General features: G+C 40.4%; 1 protein-coding gene across 1 annotated transcript in view; it reads right to left on the bottom strand.

The window, feature by feature from the left end:
• The window catches only part of LOC128640327 (complement C1r-A subcomponent-like), a 158,587-nt gene that overhangs the window by 98,392 nt on the left and 33,513 nt on the right, over positions 1 to 26,682 (bottom strand). Inside the window, exons 5-7 of the mRNA XM_053692817.1 lie at positions 25,948 to 26,144; positions 15,958 to 16,105; positions 10,582 to 10,703 (exon numbers count right to left, since the gene is read on the bottom strand). Coding sequence (XP_053548792.1) covers positions 10,582 to 10,703; positions 15,958 to 16,105; positions 25,948 to 26,144 — 467 coding nt within the window. The remainder of the gene's footprint in view (positions 1 to 10,581; positions 10,704 to 15,957; positions 16,106 to 25,947; positions 26,145 to 26,682) is intronic.

Here is a 26,682-nt window from a genome sequence, read left to right as displayed (position 1 = left end):
CGAGTAATAGGAGCTGTGCAACACTTTCAAAAACGAAAGTGAAACTTAAAAGTGAAACCTGTTTGGTCCAGCCAAAAACACACAGTCTATCAGCCCAGGAAAAAATCACACAAAGCAGCATGTGAATAATTAATACACTGATTAATTAACCCCAACTGTTCAATAAACCCCCTTCAGAGGATATTAACCCTGGATCCTATCAAGGTTTAAAGGAGCCACACTGTGACCCTGTTAGAGCGTTTTATGTGTAAAAATTCTGACATGGACTTGAGTGAGAAAAAGCAGGCAGTGAAACTCGTCAACACTGATTGCTTAGGAGCTGTTAGCAGTAGTCTGGATGGTTTCGCAGAAAAACTTTCCCTGCATTTCGAGTCTCTAACTTTCATCTCATCTCATACTCTCACAGAGAGGTTGAAATGACTACTTAAAACTCCAGTCCTATCTCGAAGGGCAGATACCCTTTTTCAGGACCCTTCGAATCTCCTGACACTAATCTGCCACCTCCTAATGTGACAAAAGGCAAAGAATGACTGGGATCAAAAAAGAGGGGGGGTGTGATGGCACTCCTATGGGTATGGCAAGGGGGGCTTAATTAATATATCGGCATTGGCCTTAATAATAATAGTAATGATGCCCTTAGGTGCTGTGTACTGATTAACAATATCCCCTGCTCCTAGGACCCCTCAGTTTTAATCTAGAAAGTGCTAGTCAAGTTATTTAAATTTGATATCTGAGCTGATGTTCAACATATACTCAGATTAGCTAGTCAGTTCTTATTACGGAGGAACAGCTGTAGAGTACTGAATTTGAGAATTATTTCTCTTGCAAATAGCGATTCAGCAAACTGTTCCTCTCTGAACAATTATTTACCGCATTTAATTGTGTTTGCTACAACTTATTTATCTCACTATTGCACTACGTAAGTGCTACACTATAGAACTTTAATGTGAATGATTTCTACGATCTTGTTAAGATATCATATAGGAGAAATTAGAGTTTTTATAAAACCATCTTTTGTTATTTCACGTGGTATATAAATGTAACATGATGGTTACATATATTTAAAGATAATTGTTATACAACAAATTACACTATAAAGGGGAATAATAGGGTTTGAACTTAACCCAGTATCACAACAATATAGTGAGTAGTATTCAATTTTTTGTCTCTTTACAAAATACGCTGCAGTGACAAGTTTGTAACACTGCCTTAGTATTTGAATGCATCATATGAGAATTGTTTGGTTTTTTTATATTAACAGACATATTTCTACCCTACGGTTGTATATTCAGGATATGATAGTTTACTACAATGTAAAATGAACTAATATTTACAACCTGTTAACCTAGGAGCACATGTATTATAACACAAGAACCGTTTGTTTCTTTATATTAATTAACAGATATATTTCTGCCCTATGGTTACATATTCAGGACATAATGGTTTACTATAATACTAAATGAACTAATGTTTACAACCTGACAACCTAGGAGTGAATACACACAAAACATTTTATAACACTCTAATTTGAATGGTTCTTCAACACGAAGCCATTAAATAGGTACAACAGGCAACACTATTGCTGTATCAAGAGAGTGATATTGATAACGACGTATGACTTCTAAACAAGATTGTATTAATATGATGCTACGGATAAACAAATAATCGAGCTCTATAGCACAAGCTAAGACAAATTAAGAACAAACTATTTAATTTTCTATATCGCTCATACATAAGGGCTTTTAAACCTAGTTGCTTCTTTATTGCAATAGAAACATTGTAATATCACGGTTGGTAACAGCTAATGAGATTGCACCTGAATAAGATATTAGCAAGTTCTTCTATATTGATGTGCTATTTTAAACTGATACATTACAAGATCAGTTATAATTTATTATTGATTTATCCCATCTTAAAGTGCACAAGCTGATCACAACTGACCTATCTCAAGCTCATTACTAGAAGAAGTTAACTTCAGGGAGCATATAGAATCCAGTAGCAACTTTGGAATTAAACCTAAGTTTTGCAACACAATTAGTGAACAACAAATTTCTTTCTCAAAGAACTGAACACGGGTCTGGCGTGTGGAAATAGATGTATATTGTGTCAAATTATACACAAAATAATTATACTTGAGTGAATCAGAACACAACCATCTAACCACACTGCAAATATATATAGAAGGAGTTTTGGTGGTAGTAAGTGCGCTAAAAGAAAGCTAAAGGTATCCAATTGTATCCAGTATTAAATAAAAGAGTTATAAAATATATATATAACAATGTGCAGAGTGTAATGCGTGTATTAGTGTTCCACAGTCAAAAAAGAAAGATAGGGTGTGCAGGGGGAAACAAGAGGACCTACAAATAAATAACAGTGTCCGTGAGAAAATAGTGGTTTTAAATACCTTGCTTAGGGAGGATGATAGTTCAGCGTTCTGTCAATAGTGTACTAATGATAAAATTAAAATCAGAGTATGTGACAATTAGTAGTGTAACCATATATTGGTATAATATTAAAAAGGATCAAGCAAATTGTTAGTGTATGTTAAAAAGAAACAATGCGTCAAATTTAAGTGAAAAAACTAAATATATCTAAAAAATTCCCTTGCAGCCTTAATCATATATCAAAAATATTTATTATACACAATCACAATCAAATTTAAAACAAAGGGACGTCTCCCCAGATAAAAATAATGAATAATAATAAAATCAGAATTAAAGCAAGTAAAAAAATTCCATACTCAATATTTAGTAAGCAAACTTAGCTGAAGAAATGTTTAATAATCCACTGTGTTATGCAGAGAGAGACAGTCTCTTATAGCAACAGAAACTTTCGTTGTTGCTTTATAGATAGGTTTTACTGACCAGGTTCAAGGTTTGGGAAATGTGTAGACTCCTTATAGCACAATACAGTCATTCAACTTTATTGGACTTAATGCTTTAAGATTCTTTCTACTTACTTCACCACTCGTGTGGCAACGATATCATCTGTACAGCTCCAAGTTTCCAAACTAAGTCAGTGCGCCGCGTGTATCTCGGCGTCTGACGTCATCGGCAAACTTCAACTGCTGCTACCGTGATAATCGGCTTTCTGGATATTGGAATCGCAGGTTGTTTTGGAGATAATCACTCTTTGTATTTCAAACGGAGGTAGTTCCCTGCACTTAGTGCTAATTGCACGCAGGAAAAAAGGAGGATGTTGAAAAATGTAGATAACCCAGGTTAATAAGTAAAGTTGAGAGAATCCTTAGATATAGAATGTCCTCATTCAAGTTGTTATATGTCAGATAACACAGCCACTCAGATCAACGCGTTTCGCTCGTATCTTGAAAAAGCTCCCTGGCGAGCGAAACGCGTTGATCTGAGTGGCTGTGTTATCTGACATATAACAACTTGAATGAGGACATTCTATATCTAAGGATTCTCTCAACTTTACTTATTAACCCGGGTTATCTACATTTTTCAACATCCTCCTTTTTTCCTGCGTGCAATTAGCACTAAGTGCAGGGAACTACCTCCGTTTGAAATACAAAGAGTGATTATCTCCAAAACAACCTGCGATTCCAATATCCAGAAAGCCGATTATCACGGTAGCAGCAGTTGAAGTTTGCCGATGACGTCAGACGCCGAGATACACGCGGCGCACTGACTTAGTTTGGAAACTTGGAGCTGTACAGATGATATCGTTGCCACACGAGTGGTGAAGTAAGTAGAAAGAATCTTAAAGCATTAAGTCCAATAAAGTTGAATGACTGTATTGTGCTATAAGGAGTCTACACATTTCCCAAACCTTGAACCTGGTCAGTAAAACCTATCTATAAAGCAACAACGAAAGTTTCTGATGCTATAAGAGACTGTCTCTCTCTGCATAACACAGTGGATTATTAAACATTTCTTCAGCTAAGTTTGCTTACTAAATATTGAGTATGGAATTTTTTTACTTGCTTTAATTCTGATTTTATTATTATTCATTATTTTTATCTGGGGAGACGTCCCTTTGTTTTAAATTTGATTGTGATTGTGTATAATAAATATTTTTGATATATGATTAAGGCTGCAAGGGAATTTTTTAGATATATTTAGTTTTTTCACTTAAATTTGACGCATTGTTTCTTTTTAACATACACTAACAATTTGCTTGATCCTTTTTAATATTATACCAATATATGGTTACACTACTAATTGTCACATACTCTGATTTTAATTTTATCATTAGTACACTATTGACAGAACGCTGAACTATCATCCTCCCTAAGCAAGGTATTTAAAACCACTATTTTCTCACGGACACTGTTATTTATTTGTAGGTCCTCTTGTTTCCCCCTGCACACCCTATCTTTCTTTTTTGACTGTGGAACACTAATACACGCATTACACTCTGCACATTGTTATATATATATTTTATAACTCTTTTATTTAATACTGGATACAATTGGATACCTTTAGCTTTCTTTTAGCGCACTTACTACCACCAAAACTCCTACCATATTTTTGAAAAGATAGAAGGATCTTTTCTCCCTTGTAAGTTGTGTGGTATCCCGTTTATTAACCAGCGCTCTGCTTAAACACTTTTTAAATATATATAGAACTTCATCAGTGTCTGGTATACTCCAGACGTAATCATTCATACTAAGTACTAGCCTTCTAGGGTTTTTAAGTGAGCCCAGTTTTTAATAATCTTATTAAAGTTTATGTTTTAATGTGTTTTTTCTTGCGTACAAACTAACCACAGCAACATATATAATCTAACTATACAAGGTATGAGTGCTAATGTGTGTACACTTTTTTGCAAATTTCTATAGTTGCATTTCCAGTTAAAGAATGACTGGGGTAATGAGGAAGTGGGAACGATATTTAAGCCTTTGGCTGTGGTGTCTTTGCCTCCTCCTGGTGGCCAGGTGTTGTATTTCCCAATAGTACGGAATGAAGCCGTGGACTCTCCCTATCTTAGGAAGGAAAATGTATTGTGTGTGTAAACCTTTTGTAATGCAGCACTTAATTACTGATATATACTGTGGATATATAAACATTTGTGTGCTGAGACCTTTTTGTAATGCGGTCCTTAATTGCTGATATATACTGTGCATAAATAAACATTTAGGGGTAGATTATGAGTGGCGTGCCAATAGTTGCGCCCGAGCGATAAGGGGCTTATTGTGGGTGTTTTTGAGCGTTGCAAGTAGCATGTATATTACAAGTTGAAAGTAAATGAGTTTGTTCAAGCAAAATTTAACTTAACACCTGCTGGGTTAGTCCGACTTCAGAGCTCTGTTTAACTGTTATGTGAGTCAAAAAAGTTGCACAAAACAAATAAAAAATAAATGAACAGTTACACTCATAATAACACTGTCTAATAAAACTTATTAAAAAAAATTTGCATAAAAAGTACAAGGGCTCAAAAATATGAGTTCTCAGGTGTTAGGGAAAAAAAGAGTGCAAAGGGCTTTAACATAGGGATACATGTCTAAATATGTATATATGTGTGTGTATGTATATGTATATTAATATATATATATATATAACATTGTTTATATGTGTGTACATATGTATTTATTGTATTTATGTATTATGTATATATATGTGTGTATATATGTATTTATGTATTATGTATTTATATATGTGTGTATATATGTATTTATGTATTTATATGTGTATACATGTGTATTTATGTATTATGTATTTATGTGTGTATATATGTATTTATGTATTATGTATTTATACGTGGATATATGTATTATGTATTTATATGTGGATATATATGTATTTATGCATTATGTATTTATATGTGGATATATATGTATTTATGTATTATGTATTTATATATGTATTTATGCATTATGTATTTATATGTGTGTATATATGTATTTATGTATTATGTATTTATATGTGTGTATATATGTATTTATATGTGTGTATTTATGTATTATGTATTTATATGTGTGTATATATGTATTATGTATTTATACGTGGATATATGTATTATGTATTTATATGTGGATATATATGTATTTATGCATTATGTATTTATATGTGTGTATATATGTATTTATGTATTAAGTTTTTCCACTTTTCGCACTTCATTGAAGTCTATAGGGAATACGTTAACGTGGTCGCGATATTCTAACTTTGGCTTTTTGTGTGTCGGGTTAGCACATGAGCGAACATTTTTTTTAGTTTCAACTTTTAATATGCGGGGTATTTAATGCTTGCAAAAAGCTTCTAGCAGAGTTAGCGCAAGAGCAGGAGGGATAAATAGCGCTCCACTGGTAATCTAGCCCGTGTGTGCAGACCTTTTGCAATGATATGTTTATTTATTTGGTCTGTTACATATGGCTGGTTTTGGAACATGTTTCTGGTTCTTGTACTCTGTGTGAACTAATTAAAGGTAATTGTATCTAGTATAAGAAGCTCTGATTTCAGGTGATTTCAGACCTTTTTTTTTTTTTTTATTCTTTTTTATATTTTATTTAAATAGGTCAACAAACAGAGAAATCATGGCTCAAATAATATATGCCACGCAGGGCAAAATGACAAATTTGATAAAAATAAACATATATAACACATAAAAGACAATCTTAATTAACCAGCTTAATCTTAAGTACATAAAAAGTTAGTATCTTAAACATGAAATTGACTTGAAATAAACATTTATAGTACTTAGATATCAACCTAAACTTAACAGACTTAAATTTTTCAGCCGTATTTAGTTGGTGACTTGAACATAAGATTTGAATGAGTCAACGAACATAAAAATCGCAGCTCAAATAATATATGCCACATCGGGCAAGGTGACAGATTAACCGAAATAATAATTTATAGCACAGAAATACCATCTTAACTTGACAAGCTTAGATCTCATATGCATAAGTAGATAGTATCTTAAACTTGAGGTTAACTTGACATGATCATTTATAAAACATAGATACCTTAACTTAACAAGCTTAAATCTATCACCCTTACTTGGTTAATATCTAGACAAAATTAACTTAATTTTTTCCTTTTGCTTACTTCTAATTCCCTAACAAGCAAAAAAAAAACAAAAAAAAAACAATAGTCCCCCTCACCCCTATCTCCGCTCCCTAATCCCTATCGTAACTAATAATCCTAACCTATATTTATAGGGCTCCAATTCCCTATAGCAGGAGACCCAAGAAGCTGGGAATTCATTATATAGTACAAATTCTGCAAAACTATCTGAACTTAAAAATGGAGACAAGATACGCTTTTGAATATGCGGCGTATAAGACTTGATTACAGGTAACCAATCTGAAATAAAAAATTTTTTTTTTTTTTCTTTAGCAGATTTAAGATGGAAGGATTCGAAGATTATTTGATTCTGTATTTCCTGAATAACCTTAGAGAAGGAGGGAACAGATTTCGATTTCCAATTTTTTGCTATAAGATGTCTGATTGACATAATAATAGATACCAGGGTTTTCAGTCTCAGAGAGGAATCAGTAATATGGATATTAAAAAAAATAATATTTTCTGGATTGAATAATATATCAATGCCAAAAAAGTTTTTTAACCAAAATTAAAGTTTGTTCCATAGTTGTTTTAATCTAGGGCAGAAATAAAACATATGTAATATATCGGCCTTGGGATGTGAGCAGCAAGGGCATTTAGAAGATTGTGAGATATACATTTTTGACAGTCTTACAGGCGTTATATAAGATCTATTTATAATTTTGAAATGTGATTCTTTCCAACTTGATGGAATTCGACATTTATTTACTAGAATGCAGCTGGCTTTTATTTCTCCGTCTTCCAAATTTGGGCAATCCCGCGACCATGAAGCAAAAATATTATTAAGGCTGAGTAGGTTCTGTTTATTGAGCATAATATCATACATAAGAGAGATTGAAGATAACCCTGCTTTAAATTTCAAAATGCATTTTTTGATATCAGACCATGCTAGACACTGATTAAGCTCCCAGGTATGGCTATTGAGATAATGTCTTAACTGGAAATAAGCAAACATGTCCTGTCTAGGTAGACCAAATTGTGTAACAAGAGACTCAAATGAGCGAATATAACCATCATCATGGAAGATTTGATATATATTAATGAGTCCTTTATCGGCCCATTTCTTAAAAACTGCCTGAGAATAACCTGGAGAGAAATCAATTGTGCCAATTATTGGGAGAAATTCAGAGAAAGAATAATCAACTCCTATAAGAGTACAAAATTTCTGCCAGGCTTTAATAATATTTTTTATAGTTATCAGTCCCTTAATATTATAAGGTAAATCCCTTGGTGCATAGTGCAGACTGGCTTTGATAGAAAAAGGGGATAGCATATAATTTTCCATAATCGAGCAGGAAAAAATATTTGTGTCAGCTAACCAATCTATGGCAATTTTGGCTAAGCAAGCAATGTTATAAAGTTGAATATTTGGTAGCGCAAGTCCAGCTGAATCACGAGAATTCATTAATTTTCTAAGCGCAATGCGTGTTTTTTTGTTTTTCCAGATAAATCTGGAAAAAATAGAATATAATTTACGTTGGTCCGACATAGAAATAAATAATGGTAGATTCTATAAGGGGTATAATAGACGGGTAAATATAATTGTCTTGATAACACTGACACGGGCTGACAATGAAATGGGTAATGAAGTCCAGTTTTCTAGATCAATTTCAATTTTCTGAATAAGAGAGGGAATATTTAACTTATACCAAAAATTGGGATTAGCATGAATATGGATGCCTAGATATTTAAATGTTTCCGATATTTTAAAAGGAAAATTAAACTTTAAACGGCTATCCTTTTTAATCAACATTAACTCACTTTTCTTTGAATTAATTTTGTAGCCAGAAAAAGAGCTAAAGGTATTAAGACTATTTAAGACCATAGGGATTTCCTGAGCAGGATCTCCTAAGAATATCAATAAGTCATCCGCATAGATTAGAAGTTTTAAAATTTGCGAACCAAATCTGATACCATTAATTGTGTCCCTAAACCAGATTGCTAGCGGTTCTAAAGCAATATTAAAAAGGAAAGGCGACAGTGGGCAGCCTTGCCTAGTACCTCTACCTAATGTCAAAGATGGGTAGACCTTAGAATTAACTAGCAAATATGAGATTGGATTCCTGTAAATATTATGTATGAATCGAATAAATTGATTTCTAAAGCCAAATTGCTCAAGCGCTCTAAATAAGTGATTCCACGTAATTGCGTAGAACGCTTTTTCGGCATCGAGACTAATTAAGGCTGTATCTTGCTTTGATTGGATCTGTTGGGCTTGATCAGTATTATATATATAATCTATGCATGTTAGGACTTTACGTATATTTTTTGAAGAATTCCTAGTACTCATAAAGCCCGTTTGATCGGGGTGGATTATCTTATCGAAGGAGATCGAAAGCCTAGATGCTATAATTGAAGTTAAAATTTTATAATCTGTATTGAGGACAGATATATAAACATTTGTGTGCTGAGACCTTTTTGTAATGCGGTCCTTAATTGCTGATATATACTGTGCATAAATAAACATTTAGGGGTAGATTATGAGTGGCGTGCCAATAGTTGCGCCCGAGCGATAAGGGGCTTATTGTGGGTGTTTTTGAGCGTTGCAAGTAGCATGTATATTACAAGTTGAAAGTAAATGAGTTTGTTCAAGCACAATTTAACTTAACACCTGCTGGGTTAGTCCGACTTCAGAGCTCTGTTTAACTGTTATGTGAGTCAAAAAAGTTGCACAAAACAAATAAAAAATAAATGAACAGTTACACTCATAATAACACTGTCTAATAAAACTTATTAAAAACAAATTTGCATAAAAAAGTTACAAGGGCTCAAAGATATGAGTTCTCAGGTGTTAGGGGAAAAAAAGGGTGCAATGGGCTTTAACATAGGGATACATGTCTAAATATGTATATATGTGTGTGTGTATGTATATGTATATTAATATATATATATATATATATATATATATATATATATATATATATATATATATATATATATAAAACATTGTTTATATGTGTGTACATATGTATTTATGTATTTATATGTGTGTTTATATGTATTTATGTATTATGTATATATATATATATTTGTGTATATATGTATTTATGTATTATGTATATATATGTGTGTATATATGTATTTATGTATTATGTTTTTCCACTTTTCGCACTTCGTTGAAGTTTATAGGGAATATGTTAACGTGGTCGCGATATTCTAACTTTGGCTTTTTGTGTGTCGGGTTAGCACATGAGCGAACATTTTTTACTTTTAACTTGTAATATGCGCGGTATTTAATGCTTGCAAAAAGCTTCTAGCAGAGTTAGTGCAAAAGCAGGAGGGATAAATAGCGCTCCACTGGTAATCTAGCCCGTGTGTGCAGACCTTTTGCAATGATATGTTTATTTATTTGGTCTGTTACATATGGCTGGTTTTGGAACATGTTTCTGGTTCTTGTACTCTGTGTGAACTAATTAAAGGTAATTGTATCTAGTATAAGAAGCTCTGATTTCAGACCTTGAACCTGGCATGTGTAGTAAGCTTCAGTTTGTGATTTGTGTAAATCCGGTTTGGCCCTGTGGTCATGCACAGTATAACAAGCACTTCTTGCACTCACCTCCATTAGTTTATACCCAGTCTTGCAAGTCACTGTAACATATTCATGCATCCTGTACTCATCTTGCCAAGGACGAATGATGCTGAAGTCATCAAGGGGTGCAAGCCTCGGGCACTGAATAGCTGTAGGAGAAGTACATGCTCATTATTGTGTAAACGTGTAGTTATGTGCTAGCTGAGGTCACTGAATAGCTGTAGAAGTACAGACTCATTATTGGGTATACGTGTAGTCCTGTGCTAGCTGAGGTCACTGAATAGCTGTAGGAGTACAGACTCATTATTGGGTATACGTGTAGTTATGTGCTAGCTGAGGTCACTGAATAGCTGTAGGAGTACAGACTCATTATTGGGTATACGTGTAGTCCTGTGCTAGCTGAGGTCACTGAATAGCTGTAGGAGTACAGACTCATTATTGGGTATACATGTAGTTATGTGCTAGCTGAGGTCACTGAATAGCTGTAGGAGTACAGACTCATTATTGGGTATACGTGTAGTCCTGTGCTACCTGAGGTCACTGAATAGCTGTAGGAGTACAGACTCATTATTGGGTATACGTGTAGTCCTGTGCTACCTGAGGTCACTGAATAGCTGTAGAAGTACAGACTCATTATTGGGTATACATGTAGTCCTGTGCTACCTGAGGTCACTGAATAGCTGTAGGAGTACAGACTCATTATTGGGTATACGTGTAGTTATGTGCTAGCTGAGGTCACTGAATAGCTGTAGGAGTACAGACTCATTATTGGGTATACGTGTAGTTATGTGCTAGCTGAGGTCACTGAATAGCTGTAGGAGTACAGACTCATTATTGGGTATACGTGTAGTCCTGTGCTAGCTGAGGTCACTGAATAGCTGTAGGAGTACAGACTCATTATTGGGTATACATGTAGTTATGTGCTAGCTGAGGTCACTGAATAGCTGTAGGAGTACAGACTCATTATTGGGTATACGTGTAGTCCTGTGCTACCTGAGGTCACTGAATAGCTGTAGGAGTACAGACTCATTATTGGGTATACGTGTAGTCCTGTGCTACCTGAGGTCACTGAATAGCTGTAGAAGTACAGACTCATTATTGGGTATACATGTAGTCCTGTGCTACCTGAGGTCACTGAATAGCTGTAGGAGTACAGACTCATTATTGGGTATACGTGTAGTCCTGTGCTACCTGAGGTCACTGAATAGCTGTAGGAGAAGTACAGACTTATTATTGGGTATACATGTAGTTATGTGCTACCTGAGGTCACTGAATTGCTGTAGAAGTACAGACTCATTATTAGGTATACATGTAGTTATGTGCTAACTGAGGTCACTGAATAACTGTAGGAGTACAGACTCCTAATTGGGTATACGTGTAGCCATGTGCTTGCTGAGGTCACTGAATAGCTGTAGGAGAAGTACAGACTCATTATTGGGTATATGTGTAGTTATGTGCTACCTGAGGTCACTGAATTGCTGTAGAAGTACAGACTCATTATTAAGTATACGTGTAGTCCTGTGCTAGCTGAGGTCACTGAATAGCTGTAGGAGAAGTACAGACTCATTATTGGGTATACGTGTAGTCCTGTGCTAGCTGAGGTCACTGAATAGCTGTAGTAGAAGTACAGACGCATTATTGGGTATACATGTAGTTATGTGCTAGCTGAGGTCACTGAATAGCTGCAGGATTAAAAATGAATTATTAGGTATACATGTAGTCCTGTGCTACCTACTCTGAATTCTGGCTTGTCTTCTCACTCTGTACCTGTGCTATTCACCCTGACTGCTGGCTTGTCTTCTCACTCTGTACCTGTGCTATTCACACTGACTGCTGGCTTGTCTTCTCACTCTGTACTTGTGCTATTCACACTGACTGCTGGCTTGTCTTCTCACTCTGTACCTGTGCTATTCACCCTGACTGCTGGCTTGTCTTCTCACTCTGTACCTGTGCTATTCACACTGACTGCTGGCTTGTCTTCTCACTCTGTACCTGTGCTATTCACCCTGACTGCTGGCTTGTCTTCTCACTCTGTACCTGTGCTATTCACCCTGACTGCTGGCTTGTCTTCTCACTCTGTACCTGTGCTATTCACCCTGACTGCTGGCTTGTCTTCTCACTCTGTACCTGTGCTATTCACCCTGACTGCTGGCTTGTCTTCTCACTCTGTACCTGTGCTATTCACCCTGACTGCTGGCTTGTCTTCTCACTCTGTACCTGTGCTATTCACCCTGACTGCTGGCTTGTCTTCTCACTCTGTACCTGTGCTATTCACCCTGACTGCTGGCTTGTCTTCTCACTCTGTATCTGTGCTGTTCACACTGACTGCTGGCTTGTCTTCTCACTCTGTACCTGTGCTATTCACCCTGACTGCTGGCTTGTCTTCTCACTCTGTACCTGTGCTATTCACCCTGACTGCTGGCTTGTCTTCTCACTCTGTACCTGTGCTATTCACCCTGACTGCTGGCTTGTCTTCTCACTCTGTATCTGTGCTGTTCACACTGACTGATGGCTTGTCTTCTCACTCTGTACCTGTGCTATTCACCCTGACTGCTGGCTTGTCTTCTCACTCTGTACCTGTGCTATTCACCCTGACTGCTGGCTTGTCTTCTCACTCTGTATCTGTGCTGTTCACACTGACTGCTGGCTTGTCTTCTCACTCTGTACCTGTGCTATTCACCCTGACTGCTGGCTTGTCTTCTCACTCTGTACCTGTGCTGTTCACACTGACTGCTGGCTTGTCTTCTCACTCTGTATCTGTGCTATTCACCCTGACTGCTGGCTTGTCTTCTCACTCTGTACCTGTGCTATTCACCCTGACTGCTGGCTTGTCTTCTCACTCTGTACCTGTGCTATTCACCCTGACTGCTGGCTTGTCTTCTCACTCTGTACCTGTGCTATTCACCCTGACTGCTGGCTTGTCTTCTCACTCTGTACCTGTGCTATTCACCCTGACTGCTGGCTTGTCTTCTCACTCTGTACCTGTGCTATTCACCCTGACTGCTGGCTTGTCTTCTCACTCTGTATCTGTGCTGTTCACACTGACTGCTGGCTTGTCTTCTCACTCTGTACCTGTGCTATTCACCCTGACTGCTGGCTTGTCTTCTCACTCTGTACCTGTGCTGTTCACACTGACTGCTGGCTTGTCTTCTCACTCTGTATCTGTGCTATTCACCCTGACTGCTGGCTTGTCTTCTCACTCTGTACCTGTGCTATTCACCCTGACTGCTGGCTTGTCTTCTCACTCTGTACCTGTGCTGTTCACACTGACTGCTGGCTTGTCTTCTCACTCTGTATCTGTGCTATTCACCCTGACTGCTGGCTTGTCTTCTCACTCTGTACCTGTGCTATTCACCCTGACTGCTGGCTTGTCTTCTCACTCTGTACCTGTGCTATTCACCCTGACTGCTGGCTTGTCTTCTCACTCTGTACCTGTTCTGTTCACCCTGACTGCTGGCTTGTCTTCTCACTCTGTACCTGTTCTGTTCACCCTGACTGCTGGCTTGTCTTCTCACTCTGTACCTGTTCTGTTCACCCTGACTGCTGGCTTGTCTTCTCACTCTGTACCTGTGCTATTCACCCTGACCGCTGGCTTGTCTTCTCACTCTGTACCTGTGCTATTCACCCTGACTGCTGGCTTGTCATCTCACTCTGTACCTGTTCTGTTCACCCTGACTGCTGGCTTGTCTTCTCACTCTGTACCTGTGCTATTCACCCTGACTGCTGGCTTGTCTTCTCACTCTGTACCTGTGCTATTCACCCTGACTGCTGGCTTGTCATCTCACTCTGTACCTGTGCTGTTCACACTGACTGCTGGCTTGTCTTCTCACTCTGTACCTGTGCTATTCACCCTGACTGCTGGCTTGTCATCTCACTCTGTACCTGTTCTGTTCACACTGACTGCTGGCTTGTCTTCTCACTCTGTACCTGTGCTATTCACCCTGACTGCTGGCTTGTCTTCTCACTCTGTACCTGTGCTATTCACCTTGACTGCTGGCTTGTCTTCTCACTCTGTACCTGTTCTGTTCACACTGACTGCTGGCTTGTCTTCTCACTCTGTACCTGTGCTATTCACGCTGACTGCTGGCTTCTCTTCTCACTCTGTACCTGTGCTATTCACCCTGACTGCTGGCTTGTCATCTCACTCTGTACCTGTTCTGTTCACACTGACTGCTGGCTTGTCTTCTCACTCTGTACCTGTGCTATTCACCCTGACTGCTGGCTTGTCTTCTCACTCTGTATCTGTGCTATTCACCCTGACTGCTGGCTTGTCTTCTCACTCTGTACCTGTGCTATTCACCCTGACTGCTGGCTTGTCATCTCACTCTGTACCTGTGCTATTCACCCGACTGCTGGCTTGTCTTCTCACTCTGTATCTGTGCTATTCACCCTGACTGCTGGCTTGTCTTCTGACTCTGTTCATGTGCTGTTCACCTTAACTTCTGGTTTGTCTTCTGAATTTGTACTTGCGTTGCCTGCCCTGACTTCTTGTTTGATTTTTTACTTGTGCTGCCTTCCCTGACCTCTGGGTTATCTTCTGACTTTGTGCTTGTCCCACCTGCTCTGACTTCTGGCTGGTCTTCTGACTCATTCTTTGTGCTCCTTGTCCTTATCTCTGAATTTCCTTCCAACTCATCATTGTATCAGTTCTGCCTGCCCTTACTTTTGGCTTGTCTTCTGACTGCACATGTGTTACCTAACCTGACTCCTGGTTTGCCTTCTGACTCTGTACCTGTGCTACCTACCCTGACTCCTGGTATGTCTTCTGACTCTATACCTGTGTTGCCTTTCCTGACTCCTTGCTTGTCTTCTGACTCTGTACCTGTGCTGCCTGCCCTGACTCCTGGCTTCTCTTCTGACTCTGTACCTGTGCTGTTCACCCTGACTGCTGGCTTGTCTTCTGACTCTGTTCATGTGCTGTTCACCTTAACTTCTGGTTTGTCTTCTGACTCCGTACATGCGTTGCCTACCCTGATTTCTTGGAATTCTTTTGACTTTGTGCTTGCCCCACTTGCCCTAACTACTGGGTTGTCTTCTGACTCTGCCTTTGTGCTGCCTTTCCTTACCTCTGAATTTTCACCTGACTCTTGGCTTGTCTTCTGAGTCGGTACCTGTGTTGCAGTTGTCTGCTCTGACTCCTAGCTTGCCTTCTGTCTTTTAACCTATGCTACTTGCCCTGACTCTTGACTTGTCTTCTGGCTCTGTAACTGTGCTACCTGATCTTACTCCTGTTATGTTTTCTGACTCTTGGCTTGTCTTCTGACTATGTACCTTTACCGTCTGCTCTGACTCCTGGCTTTTCTGACACTGTATCTTTACTGTCTGCCCTGACATCTGCCATGTTTTCTTACTTTGTACCTGACCTGCCTGCCCAGCAATAGACGCAGAGAAAAGTAAGCTCACCCTCTGATCTGTATTTCAGCCGCCAGCCCCGGCTGTCTCCTGACTCATCGGTTTGGAACACAATGTCCACGGAGTTGCTTTGAGTTCTCAGGGTCTTAGGGGAACGATTACCACAGAAAGTGTCCTGTAGCCGACCACCTGAGTAAATCTGACATTGGAGAGAGGGAAGATAGTCACACAAAGGCCTATAATTCGGCAATGTAATAAGCAACAAACAGGAGGAGCTGTGGAAACTGGAGGCTGTCTGTCTCCCCACAGAGCAGATTCCCTTAACGCTCTTTCCAGCATCTTGAAGCTCTCCAGTTTGTTTGTTATGCTATGGAATCCATTCACTAAAACCAACTAATGTCTCATCAGCCATCTGCATAGAATAACACAAGAGCTGGTAAGGCTGGTGAAGATTTAGACGTCTATTGGTAAATATTGCCAAGTGCTGGGGCCATGATCTGTGCCAGTGTGGCCCACGTTTGCACAAATTGAAAATAGTCTCTCACAGGCAGGATAGGGGTGAGCAGTATGGCTATAGCAGTAACCCACAGGAATCTCTGAGAGTCACGTGCCAACCAAGGTCCTCTAATTTAGTGCTCTGACCTAGTGACATGGGTTCTGATCCCGTACATTAGAAAAGTCATGTGAAGCATCTTGCATGGATTCTGGTTGAATTTTTGAGGCTGCTCCAATGCATTAGATAACACAATTATCCTTGTGTCTTAACTTCACTGACAGAATTCAACATTAATATTACATTTTTTTTATTCCAGTTTTATAGCATTTTTGGAGTGTTCTATCTAAAGAAGACTTGAGCTATATTGCCACTGTTTGTTCATGCCATATAATTGTAATAGTTACTTATATTGGTTAAATCCCATTTTAAACTCTAAAACTTAATTGCAGTAACCAAAATATAAATTATGCAAAGAAGTCTTTAAATGTTGAAACAAAAATACAAATGATACAATTACACACAATGAAATTATTTGTTCATAAAGCAGAACAAAATGATTTTTCATGGGAGCACTACCAGGGATAAACAAAGGCTGTAAAGTACAGACCTTAGTGAAGGACACCAAGGTACATTTAAAATGAAAAACATTATATAGTGCTGGGTGTTATTATACTGATGCAGATACCACTGATTCTATAACCAGCCCTCCTCTGGCTATACGCATGTGCTACTGTCACTACTGTGTCATTATATAGTGATGGGTGTTATTATACTGATGCAGATACCACTGACCCTATAACCAGCCCTCCTCTGGCTATACCCATGTGCCAGTGTCACTACTGTGTCATTATATAGTGCTGGGTGTTATTATACTGATGCAGATACCACTGATCCTATAACCAGCCCTCCTCTGGCTATACCCATGTGCCAGGGTCACTACTGTGTCTTTGTATAGTGCTGGGTGTTATTATACTGATGCAGATACCACTGATCCTATAACCAGCCCTCCTCTGGCTATACCCATGTGACAGTGTCACTACTGTGTCATTATATAGTGCTGGGTGTTATTATACTGATGCAGATACCACTGATCCTATAACCAACCCTCCTCTGGCTATATCCATGAGCCAGTGTCACTATTGTGTCATTATATAGTGCTGGGTGTTATTATACTGATGCAGATACCACTGATCCTATAACCAGCACTCCTCTTGCTATATCCATGAGCCAGTGTCACTATTGTGTCATTATATAGTGCTGGGTGTAATTATACTGATGCAGATACCACTGATCCTATAACCAGCCCTCCTCTGGCTATACCCATGTGCCAGTGTCACTACTATGTCTTTGTATAGAGCTGGGTGTTATTATACAGATGCAGATACCACTGACCGTATAACCAGCCCTCCTCTGGCTATACCCATGTGCCAGTGTCACTACTGTGTCATTATATAGCGCTGGGTGTTATTATACAGATGCAGATACCACTGACCGTATAACCAGCCCTCCTCTGGCTATACCCATGTGCCAGTGTCACTACTGTGTCATTATATAGCGCTGGGTGTTATTATACAGATGCAGATACCAATGACCGTATAACCAGCCCTCCTCTGGCTATACCCATGTGCCAGTGTCACTACTGTGTCATTGTATAGTGCTGAGTGTTATTATACAGATGCAGATACCACTGACCGTATAACCAGCCCTCCTCTGGCTATACCCATGTGCCAGTGTCACTACTGTGTGATTATATAGTGCTGGGTGTTATTATACTGATGCAGATACCACTGATCCTATAACCAGCCCTCCTCTGGCTATACCCATGTGCCAGTGTCACTACTGTGTCATTATATAGTGCTGGGTGTTATTATACTGATGCAGATACCACTGATCCTATAACCAGCCCTCCTCTGGCTATACCCATGTGCCAGTGTCACTACTGTGTCTTTGTATAGAGCTGGGTGTTATTATACTGATGCAGATACCACTGATCCTATAACCAGCCCTCCTCTGGCTATACCCATGTGCCAGTGTCACTACTGTGTCATTATATAGTGCTGGGTGTTATTATACTGATGCAGATACCACTGATCCTATAACCAGCCCTCCTCTGGCTATACCCATGTGCCAGGGTCACTACTGTGTCTTTGTATAGTGCTGGGTGTTATTATACTGATGCAGATACCACTGATCCTATAACCAGCCCTCCTCTGGCTATACCCATGTGCCAGTGTCACTACTGTGTCATTATATAGTGCTGGGTGTTATTATACTGATGCAGATACCACTGATCCTATAACCAGCCCTCCTCTGGCTATACCCATGTGCCAGTGTCACTACTGTGTCATTATATAGTGCTGGGTGTTATTATACTGATGCAGATACCACTGATCCTATAACCAGCCCTCCTCTGGTTATACCCATGTGCCAGTGTCACTACTGTGTCATTATATAGCGCTGGGTGTTATTATACTGATGCAGATACCACTGACCGTATAACCAGCCCTCCTCTGGCTATACCCATGTGCCAGTGTCACTACTGTGTCATTATATAGTGCTGGGTGTTATTATACTGATGCAGATACCACTGATCCTATAACCAGCCTTCCTCAGGCTATACCCATGTGCCAGTGTCACTACTGTGTCTTTGTATAGAGCTGGGTGTTATTATACTGATGCAGATACCACTGATTCTATAACCAGCCCTCCTCTGGCTATACCCATGTGCCAGTGTCACTACTGTGTCATTATATAGCACTGGGTGTTATTATACTTATGCAGATACCACTGATCCTATAACCAGTCCTTGTCTGGCTATACTCATGTGCCAGTGTAACTACTGTGTCATTATATAGTGCTGGGTGCTATTATACTGATGCAGATACCACTGATCTTATAATCAGCCCTCCTCTGGCTATACCCATGGGCCAGTGTTACTACTGTGTCATTATATAGTGCTGGGTGTAATTATACTGATGCAGATACCACTGATCCTATAACCAGCCCTCCTCTGGCTATACCCATGTGCCAGTGTCACTACTGTGTCATTATATAGTGCTGGGTGTTATTATACTTATGCAGATACCACTGATCCTATAACCAGTCCTTGTCTGGCTATACTCATGTGCCAGTGTAACTACTGTGTCATTATATAGTGCTGGGTGCTATTATACTGATGCAGATACCACTGATCTTATAATCAGCCCTCCTCTGGCTATACCCATGGGCCAGTGTTACTACTGTGTCATTATATAGTGCTGGGTGTAATTATACTGATGCAGATACCACTGATCCTATAACCAGCCCTCCTCTGGCTATACCCATGTGCCAGTGTAACTACTGTGTCTTTGTATAGAGCTGGGTGTTATTATACTGATGCAGATACCACTGATCCTATAACCAGCCCTCCTCTGGCTATACCCATGTGCCAGTGTCACTACTATGTCTTTGTATAGAGCTGGGTGTTATTATACAGATGCAGATACCACTGACCGTATAACCAGCCCTCCTCTGGCTATACCCATGTGCCAGTGTCACTACTGTGTCATTATATAGCGCTGGGTGTTATTATACAGATGCAGATACCAATGACCGTATAACCAGCCCTCCTCTGGCTATACCCATGTGCCAGTGTCACTACTGTGTCATTGTATAGTGCTGAGTGTTATTATACTGATGCAGATACCACTGACCCTATAACCAGCCCTCCTCTGGCTATACCCATGTGCCAGTGTCACTGCTGTGTCATTATATAGTGCTGGGTGTTATTATACTGATGCAGATACCACTGATCCTATAACCAGCTCTCCTCTGGCTATACGCATGTGACAGTGTGACTACTGTGTCATTATATAGTGCTGGGTGTTATTATACTGATGCAGATACCACTGATCCTATAACCAGCCCTCCTCTGGCTATACCCATGAGCCAGTGTCACTACTATGTCTTTGTATAGAGCTGGGTGTTATTATACAGATGCAGATACCACTGACCGTATAACCAGCCCTCCTCTGGCTATACCCATGTGCCAGTGTCACTACTGTGTCATTATATAGCGCTGGGTGTTATTATACAGATGCAGATACCAATGACCGTATAACCAGCCCTCCTCTGGCTATACCCATGTGCCAGTGTCACTACTGTGTCATTGTATAGTGCTGAGTGTTATTATACTGATGCAGATACCACTGACCCTATAACCAGCCCTCCTCTGGCTATACCCATGTGCCAGTGTCACTGCTGTGTCATTATATAGTGCTGGGTGTTATTATACTGATGCAGATACCACTGATCCTATAACCAGCTCTCCTCTGGCTATACGCATGTGACAGTGTGACTACTGTGTCATTATATAGTGCTGGGTGTTATTATACTGATGCAGATACCACTGATCCTATAACCAGCCCTCCTCTGGCTATACCCATGAGCCAGTGTCACTACTGTGTCTTTGTATAGAGCTGGGTGTTATTATACTAATGCAGATACCACTGACCCTATAACCAGCCCTCCTCAGGCTATACCCATGTGCTAGTGTCACTACTGTGTCTTTGTATAGAGCTGGGTGTTATTATACAGATGCAGATACCACTGACCGTATAACCAGCCCTCCTCTGTCTATACCCATGTGCCAGTGTCACTACTGTGTCATTATATAGTGCTGGGTGTTATTATACTGATGCAGATACCACTGATCCTATAACCAGCCCTCCTCTGGCTATACCCATGTGCCAGGGTCACTACTGTGTCTTTGTATAGTGCTGGGTGTTATTATACTGATGCAGATACCACTGATCCTATAACCAGCCCTCCTCTGGCTATACCCATGTGCCAGTGTCACTACTGTGTCATTATATAGTGCTGGGTGTTATTATACTGATGCAGATACCACTGATCCTATAACCAGCCCTCCTCTGGCTATACCCATGTGCCAGTGTCACTACTGTGTCATTATATAGTGCTGGGTGTTATTATACTGATGCAGATACCACTGATCCTATAACCAGCCCTCCTCTGGCTATACCCATGTGCCAGTGTCACTACTGTGTCATTATATAGTGCTGGGTGTTATTATACTGATGCAGATACCACTGATCCTATAACCAGCCCTCCTCTGGTTATACCCATGTGCCAGTGTCACTACTGTGTCATTATATAGCGCTGGGTGTTATTATACTGATGCAGATACCACTGACCGTATAACCAGCCCTCCTCTGGCTATACCCATGTGCCAGTGTCACTACTGTGTCATTATATAGTGCTGGGTGTTATTATACTGATGCAGATACCACTGATCCTATAACCAGCCCTCCTCAGGCTATACCCATGTGCCAGTGTAACTACTGTGTCTTTGTATAGAGCTGGGTGTTATTATACTGATGCAGATACCACTGACCATATAACCAGCCCTCCTCTGGCTATACCCATGTGCCAGTGTCACTACTGTGTCATTATATAGCACTGGGTGTTATTATACTTATGCAGATACCACTGATCCTATAACCAGTCCTTGTCTGGCTATACCGATGTGCCAGTGTAACTACTGTGTCATTATATAGTGCTGGGTGCTATTATACTGATGCAGATACCACTGATCTTATAATCAGCCCTCCTCTGGCTATACCCATGGGCCAGTGTTACTACTGTGTCATTATATAGTGCTGGGTGTAATTATACTGATGCAGATACCACTGATCCTATAACCAGCCCTCCTCTGGCTATACCCATGTGCCAGTGTAACTACTGTGTCTTTGTATAGAGCTGGGTGTTATTATACTGATGCAGATACCACTGATCCTATAACCAGCCCTCCTCTGGCTATACCCATGTGCCAGTGTCACTACTATGTCTTTGTATAGAGCTGGGTGTTATTATACAGATGCAGATACCACTGACCGTATAACCAGCCCTCCTCTGGCTATACCCATGTGCCAGTGTCACTACTGTGTCATTATATAGCGCTGGGTGTTATTATACAGATGCAGATACCAATGACCGTATAACCAGCCCTCCTCTGGCTATACCCATGTGCCAGTGTCACTACTGTGTCATTGTATAGTGCTGAGTGTTATTATACTGATGCAGATACCACTGACCCTATAACCAGCCCTCCTCTGGCTATACCCATGTGCCAGTGTCACTGCTGTGTCATTATATAGTGCTGGGTGTTATTATACTGATGCAGATACCACTGATCCTATAACCAGCTCTCCTCTGGCTATACGCATGTGACAGTGTGACTACTGTGTCATTATATAGTGCTGGGTGTTATTATACTGATGCAGATACCACTGATCCTATAACCAGCCCTCCTCTGGCTATACCCATGAGCCAGTGTCACTACTGTGTCTTTGTATAGAGCTGGGTGTTATTATACTGATGCAGATACCACTGATCCTATAACCAGCCCTCCTCTGGCTATACCCATGTGCTAGTGTCAATACTGTGTCATTATATAGTGCTGGGTGTTATTATACTGATGCAGATACCACTGACCCTATAATCAGCCCTCCTCTGGCTATACCCATGTGCCAGTGTCACTACTGTGTCTTTGTATAGAGCTGGGTGTTATTATACTGATGCAGATACCACTGATCCTATAACCAGCCCTCCTCTGGCTATACCCATGTGCCAATGTCACTACTGTGTCATTATATAGCGCTGGGTGTTATTATACTGATGCAGATATTACTGATCCTATAACCAGCCCTCCTCTGGCTATACCCATGTGCCAGTGTCACTACTGTGTCTTTGTATAGAGCTGGGTGTTATTATACAGATGCAGATACCACTGACCGTATAACCAGCCCTCCTCTGGCTATACCCATGTGCCAGTGTCACTACTGTGTCATTATATAGCGCTGGGTGTTATTATACAGATGCAGATACCACTGACCGTATAACCAGCCCTCCTCTGGCTATACCCATGTGCCAGTGTCACTACTGTGTCATTATATAGTGCTGAGTGTTATTATACTGATGCAGATACCACTGACCCTATAACCAGCCCTCCTCTGGCTATACCCATGTGCCAGTGTCACTGCTGTGTCATTATATAGTGCTGGGTGTTATTATACTGATGCAGATACCACTGATCCTATAACCAGCTCTCCTCTGGCTATACACATGTGCCAGTGTCACTACTGTGTCATTATATAGTGCTGGGTGTTATTATACTGATGCAGATACCACTGATCCTATAACCAGCCCTCCTCTGGCTATACCCATGAGCCAGTGTCACTACTGTGTCTTTGTATAGAGCTGGGTGTTATTATACTAATGCAGATACCACTGACCCTATAACCAGCCCTCCTCAGGCTATACCCATGTGCTAGTGTCACTACTGTGTCTTTGTATAGAGCTGGGTGTTATTATACTGATGCAGATACCACTGATCCTATAACCAGCCCTCCTCTGGCTATACCCATGTGCCAGTGTCACTACTGTGTCATTATATAGCGCTGGGTGTTATTATACTGATGCAGATATCACTGATCCTATAACCAGCCCTCCTCTGGCTATACCCATGTGCCAGTGTCACTACTGTGTCATTATATAGTGCTGGGTGTTATTATACTGATGCAGATACCACTGACCCTATAACCAGCCCTCCTCTGGCTATACTCATGTGCCAGTGTTACTACTGTGTCATTATATAGTGCTGGGTGTTATTATGCTGATGCAGATACCACTGATCCTATAACCAGCCCTCCTCTGGCTATACTCATGTGCCAGTGTCACTACTGTGTCATTATATAGTGCTGGGTGCTATTATACTGATGCAGATACCACTGATCTTATAACCAGCCCTCCTCTGGCTATACTCATGTGCCAGTGTCACTACTGTGTCTTTGTATAGAGCTGGGTGTTATTATACAGATGCAGATACCACCGATCCTATAACCAGCCCTCCTCTGGCTATACCCATGTGCCAGTGTCACTACTGTGTCATTATATAGAGCTGGGTGTTATTATACTGATGCAGATACCACTGATTCTATAACCAGCCCTCCTCTGGCTATACCCATGTGCCAGTGTCACTACTGTGTCTTTGTATAGAGCTGGGTGTTATTATACAGATGCAGATACCACTGATCCTATAAACAGCCCTCCTCTGGCTATACCCATGTGCCAGTGTCACTACTGTGTCATTATATAGTGCTGGGTGTTATTATACTGATGCAGATACCACTGACCCTATAACCAGCCCTCCTCTGGCTATACCCATGTGCCAGTGTCACTACTGTGTCATTATATAGTGCTGGGTGTTATTATACAGATGCAGATACCACTGATCCTATAACCAGCCCTCCTCTGGCTATACCCATGTGCCAGTGTCACTACTGTGTCTTTGTATAGAGCTGGGTGTTATTATACTGATGCAGATACCACTGATCCTATAACCAGCCCTCCTCTGGCTATACCCATGTGCCAGTGTCACTACTGTGTGATTATATAGCGCTGGGTGTTATTATTATGATGCAGATACCACTGATCCTATAACCAGCCCTCCTCTGGCTATATCCATGTGCCAGTGTCACTACTGTGTCTTTGTATAGAGCTGTGTGTTATTATACTGATGCAGATACCACTGATCCTATAACCAGCCCTCCTCTGGCTATACCCATGTGCCAGTGTCACTACTATGTCTTTGTATAGAGCTGGGTGTTATTATACAGATGCAGATACCACTGACCCTATAACCAGCCCTCCTCTGGCTATACCCATGTGCCAGTGTCACTACTGTGTCATTATTTAGTGCTGGGTGTTATTATACAGATGCAGATACCACTGATCCTATAACCAGCCCTCCTCTGGCTATATCCATGTGCCAGTGTCACTACTGTGTCTTTGTATAGAGCTGGGTGTTATTATACTGATGCAGATACCACTGATTCTATAACCAGCCCTCCTCTGGCTATACCCATGTACCAGTGTCACTACTGTGTCATTATATAGTGCTGGGTGTTATTATACTGATGCAGATACCACTGATTCTATAACCAGCCCTCCTATGGCTATACCCATGTGCCAGTGTCACTACTGTGTGATTATATAGCGCTGGGTGTTATTATTCTGATGCAGATACCACTGATCCTATAACCAGCCCTCCTCTGGCTATATCCATGTGCCAGTGTCACTACTATGTCTTTGTATAGAGCTGGGTGTTATTATACAGATGCAGATACACATCCAGTATTTCACTCAGGCTTTATTTATTCCATAACTTATCACCCAATATCGCTAGGAGTCTCTTGACAAGCCGCTAACTTTATTCACACTACATATTTTTTTTATTCCTATTATTTAATCAGAAAGAAAAGATATACTAAGGTTGTGGTGGACACTGCAAGGGCTAGTCACGGACACCTTACCTATCCCTGAGCACTACCCCCCCCACACTTTTGACAGTGGTAAAACATAACTAACTGCTCTCTCCAGAGTCACTAAAGCTCACTCACCTCACCATTCTTTTAGTGAATTCAGTAGAGTATCACCTGATTGGTAACAAGGGAGCTGTAAGACATGGGGCATATAGAGGGCATCACCTTTAGAGTATCATATGGGCACCGTGCACGTGGGTGGCTATCGATCTCAAAAAGCCCATGGAAGCTGAGGGAGATGATTAACCCTTTCTCCAGGCGAATGCTGTAGTTGCAGTTTAGGTTTGGGGGGTACGGCTTAGGGTACCCTGGGCTGGAGATGAAACCATATTCCTCTGTGAACTGCTGACTGCTGCACTCAACTAAAAGAGAGAAACTCTGGTCAGCTATGAATGTGACATAAAATGATAGAAAATAGCAGAGTGGATGTAATGTGACAGAGGTGAGAGAGTGACCCAGAGGCAATGGTATCACATAGATGATATTAATGGATAATATGAGAGTGTCACAAGTGTTATTAATGACAAAAGGGTGATATAGAGTGACAACAGGTGACAGTGAAAGAAGTTATAGTAACAGAGGGACAGAAGGAGATATTGACAGAGGGTGACCGTTACAGACAAGGACAGAGGTTATAGTAACAGAGGGACAGAATGGGATAGTGACAGAGGGTGACAATAACAGACAGGGGCAGAGATTATAGTGACAGAGAGTGACAGTAACAGACAGGGGTAGAGATTATAGTGACAGAGAGTGACAGTAACAGACAGGGGCAGAAATTATAGTGACAGATAGTGACAGTAACAGACAGGGGCAGGAACAGAGGGGGATACTGTGATATAGGGCAATATTGACAGAGTGTGATAGTGTCCGAGTGAAATAGTAATAAATGGGGGATTG

The sequence above is a fragment of the Bombina bombina genome, chromosome 9 (assembly GCF_027579735.1).
Source record: "Bombina bombina isolate aBomBom1 chromosome 9, aBomBom1.pri, whole genome shotgun sequence".
Taxonomy (NCBI): domain Eukaryota; kingdom Metazoa; phylum Chordata; class Amphibia; order Anura; family Bombinatoridae; genus Bombina; species Bombina bombina.
This window is presented reverse-complemented; position numbering and strand designations above follow the sequence as displayed.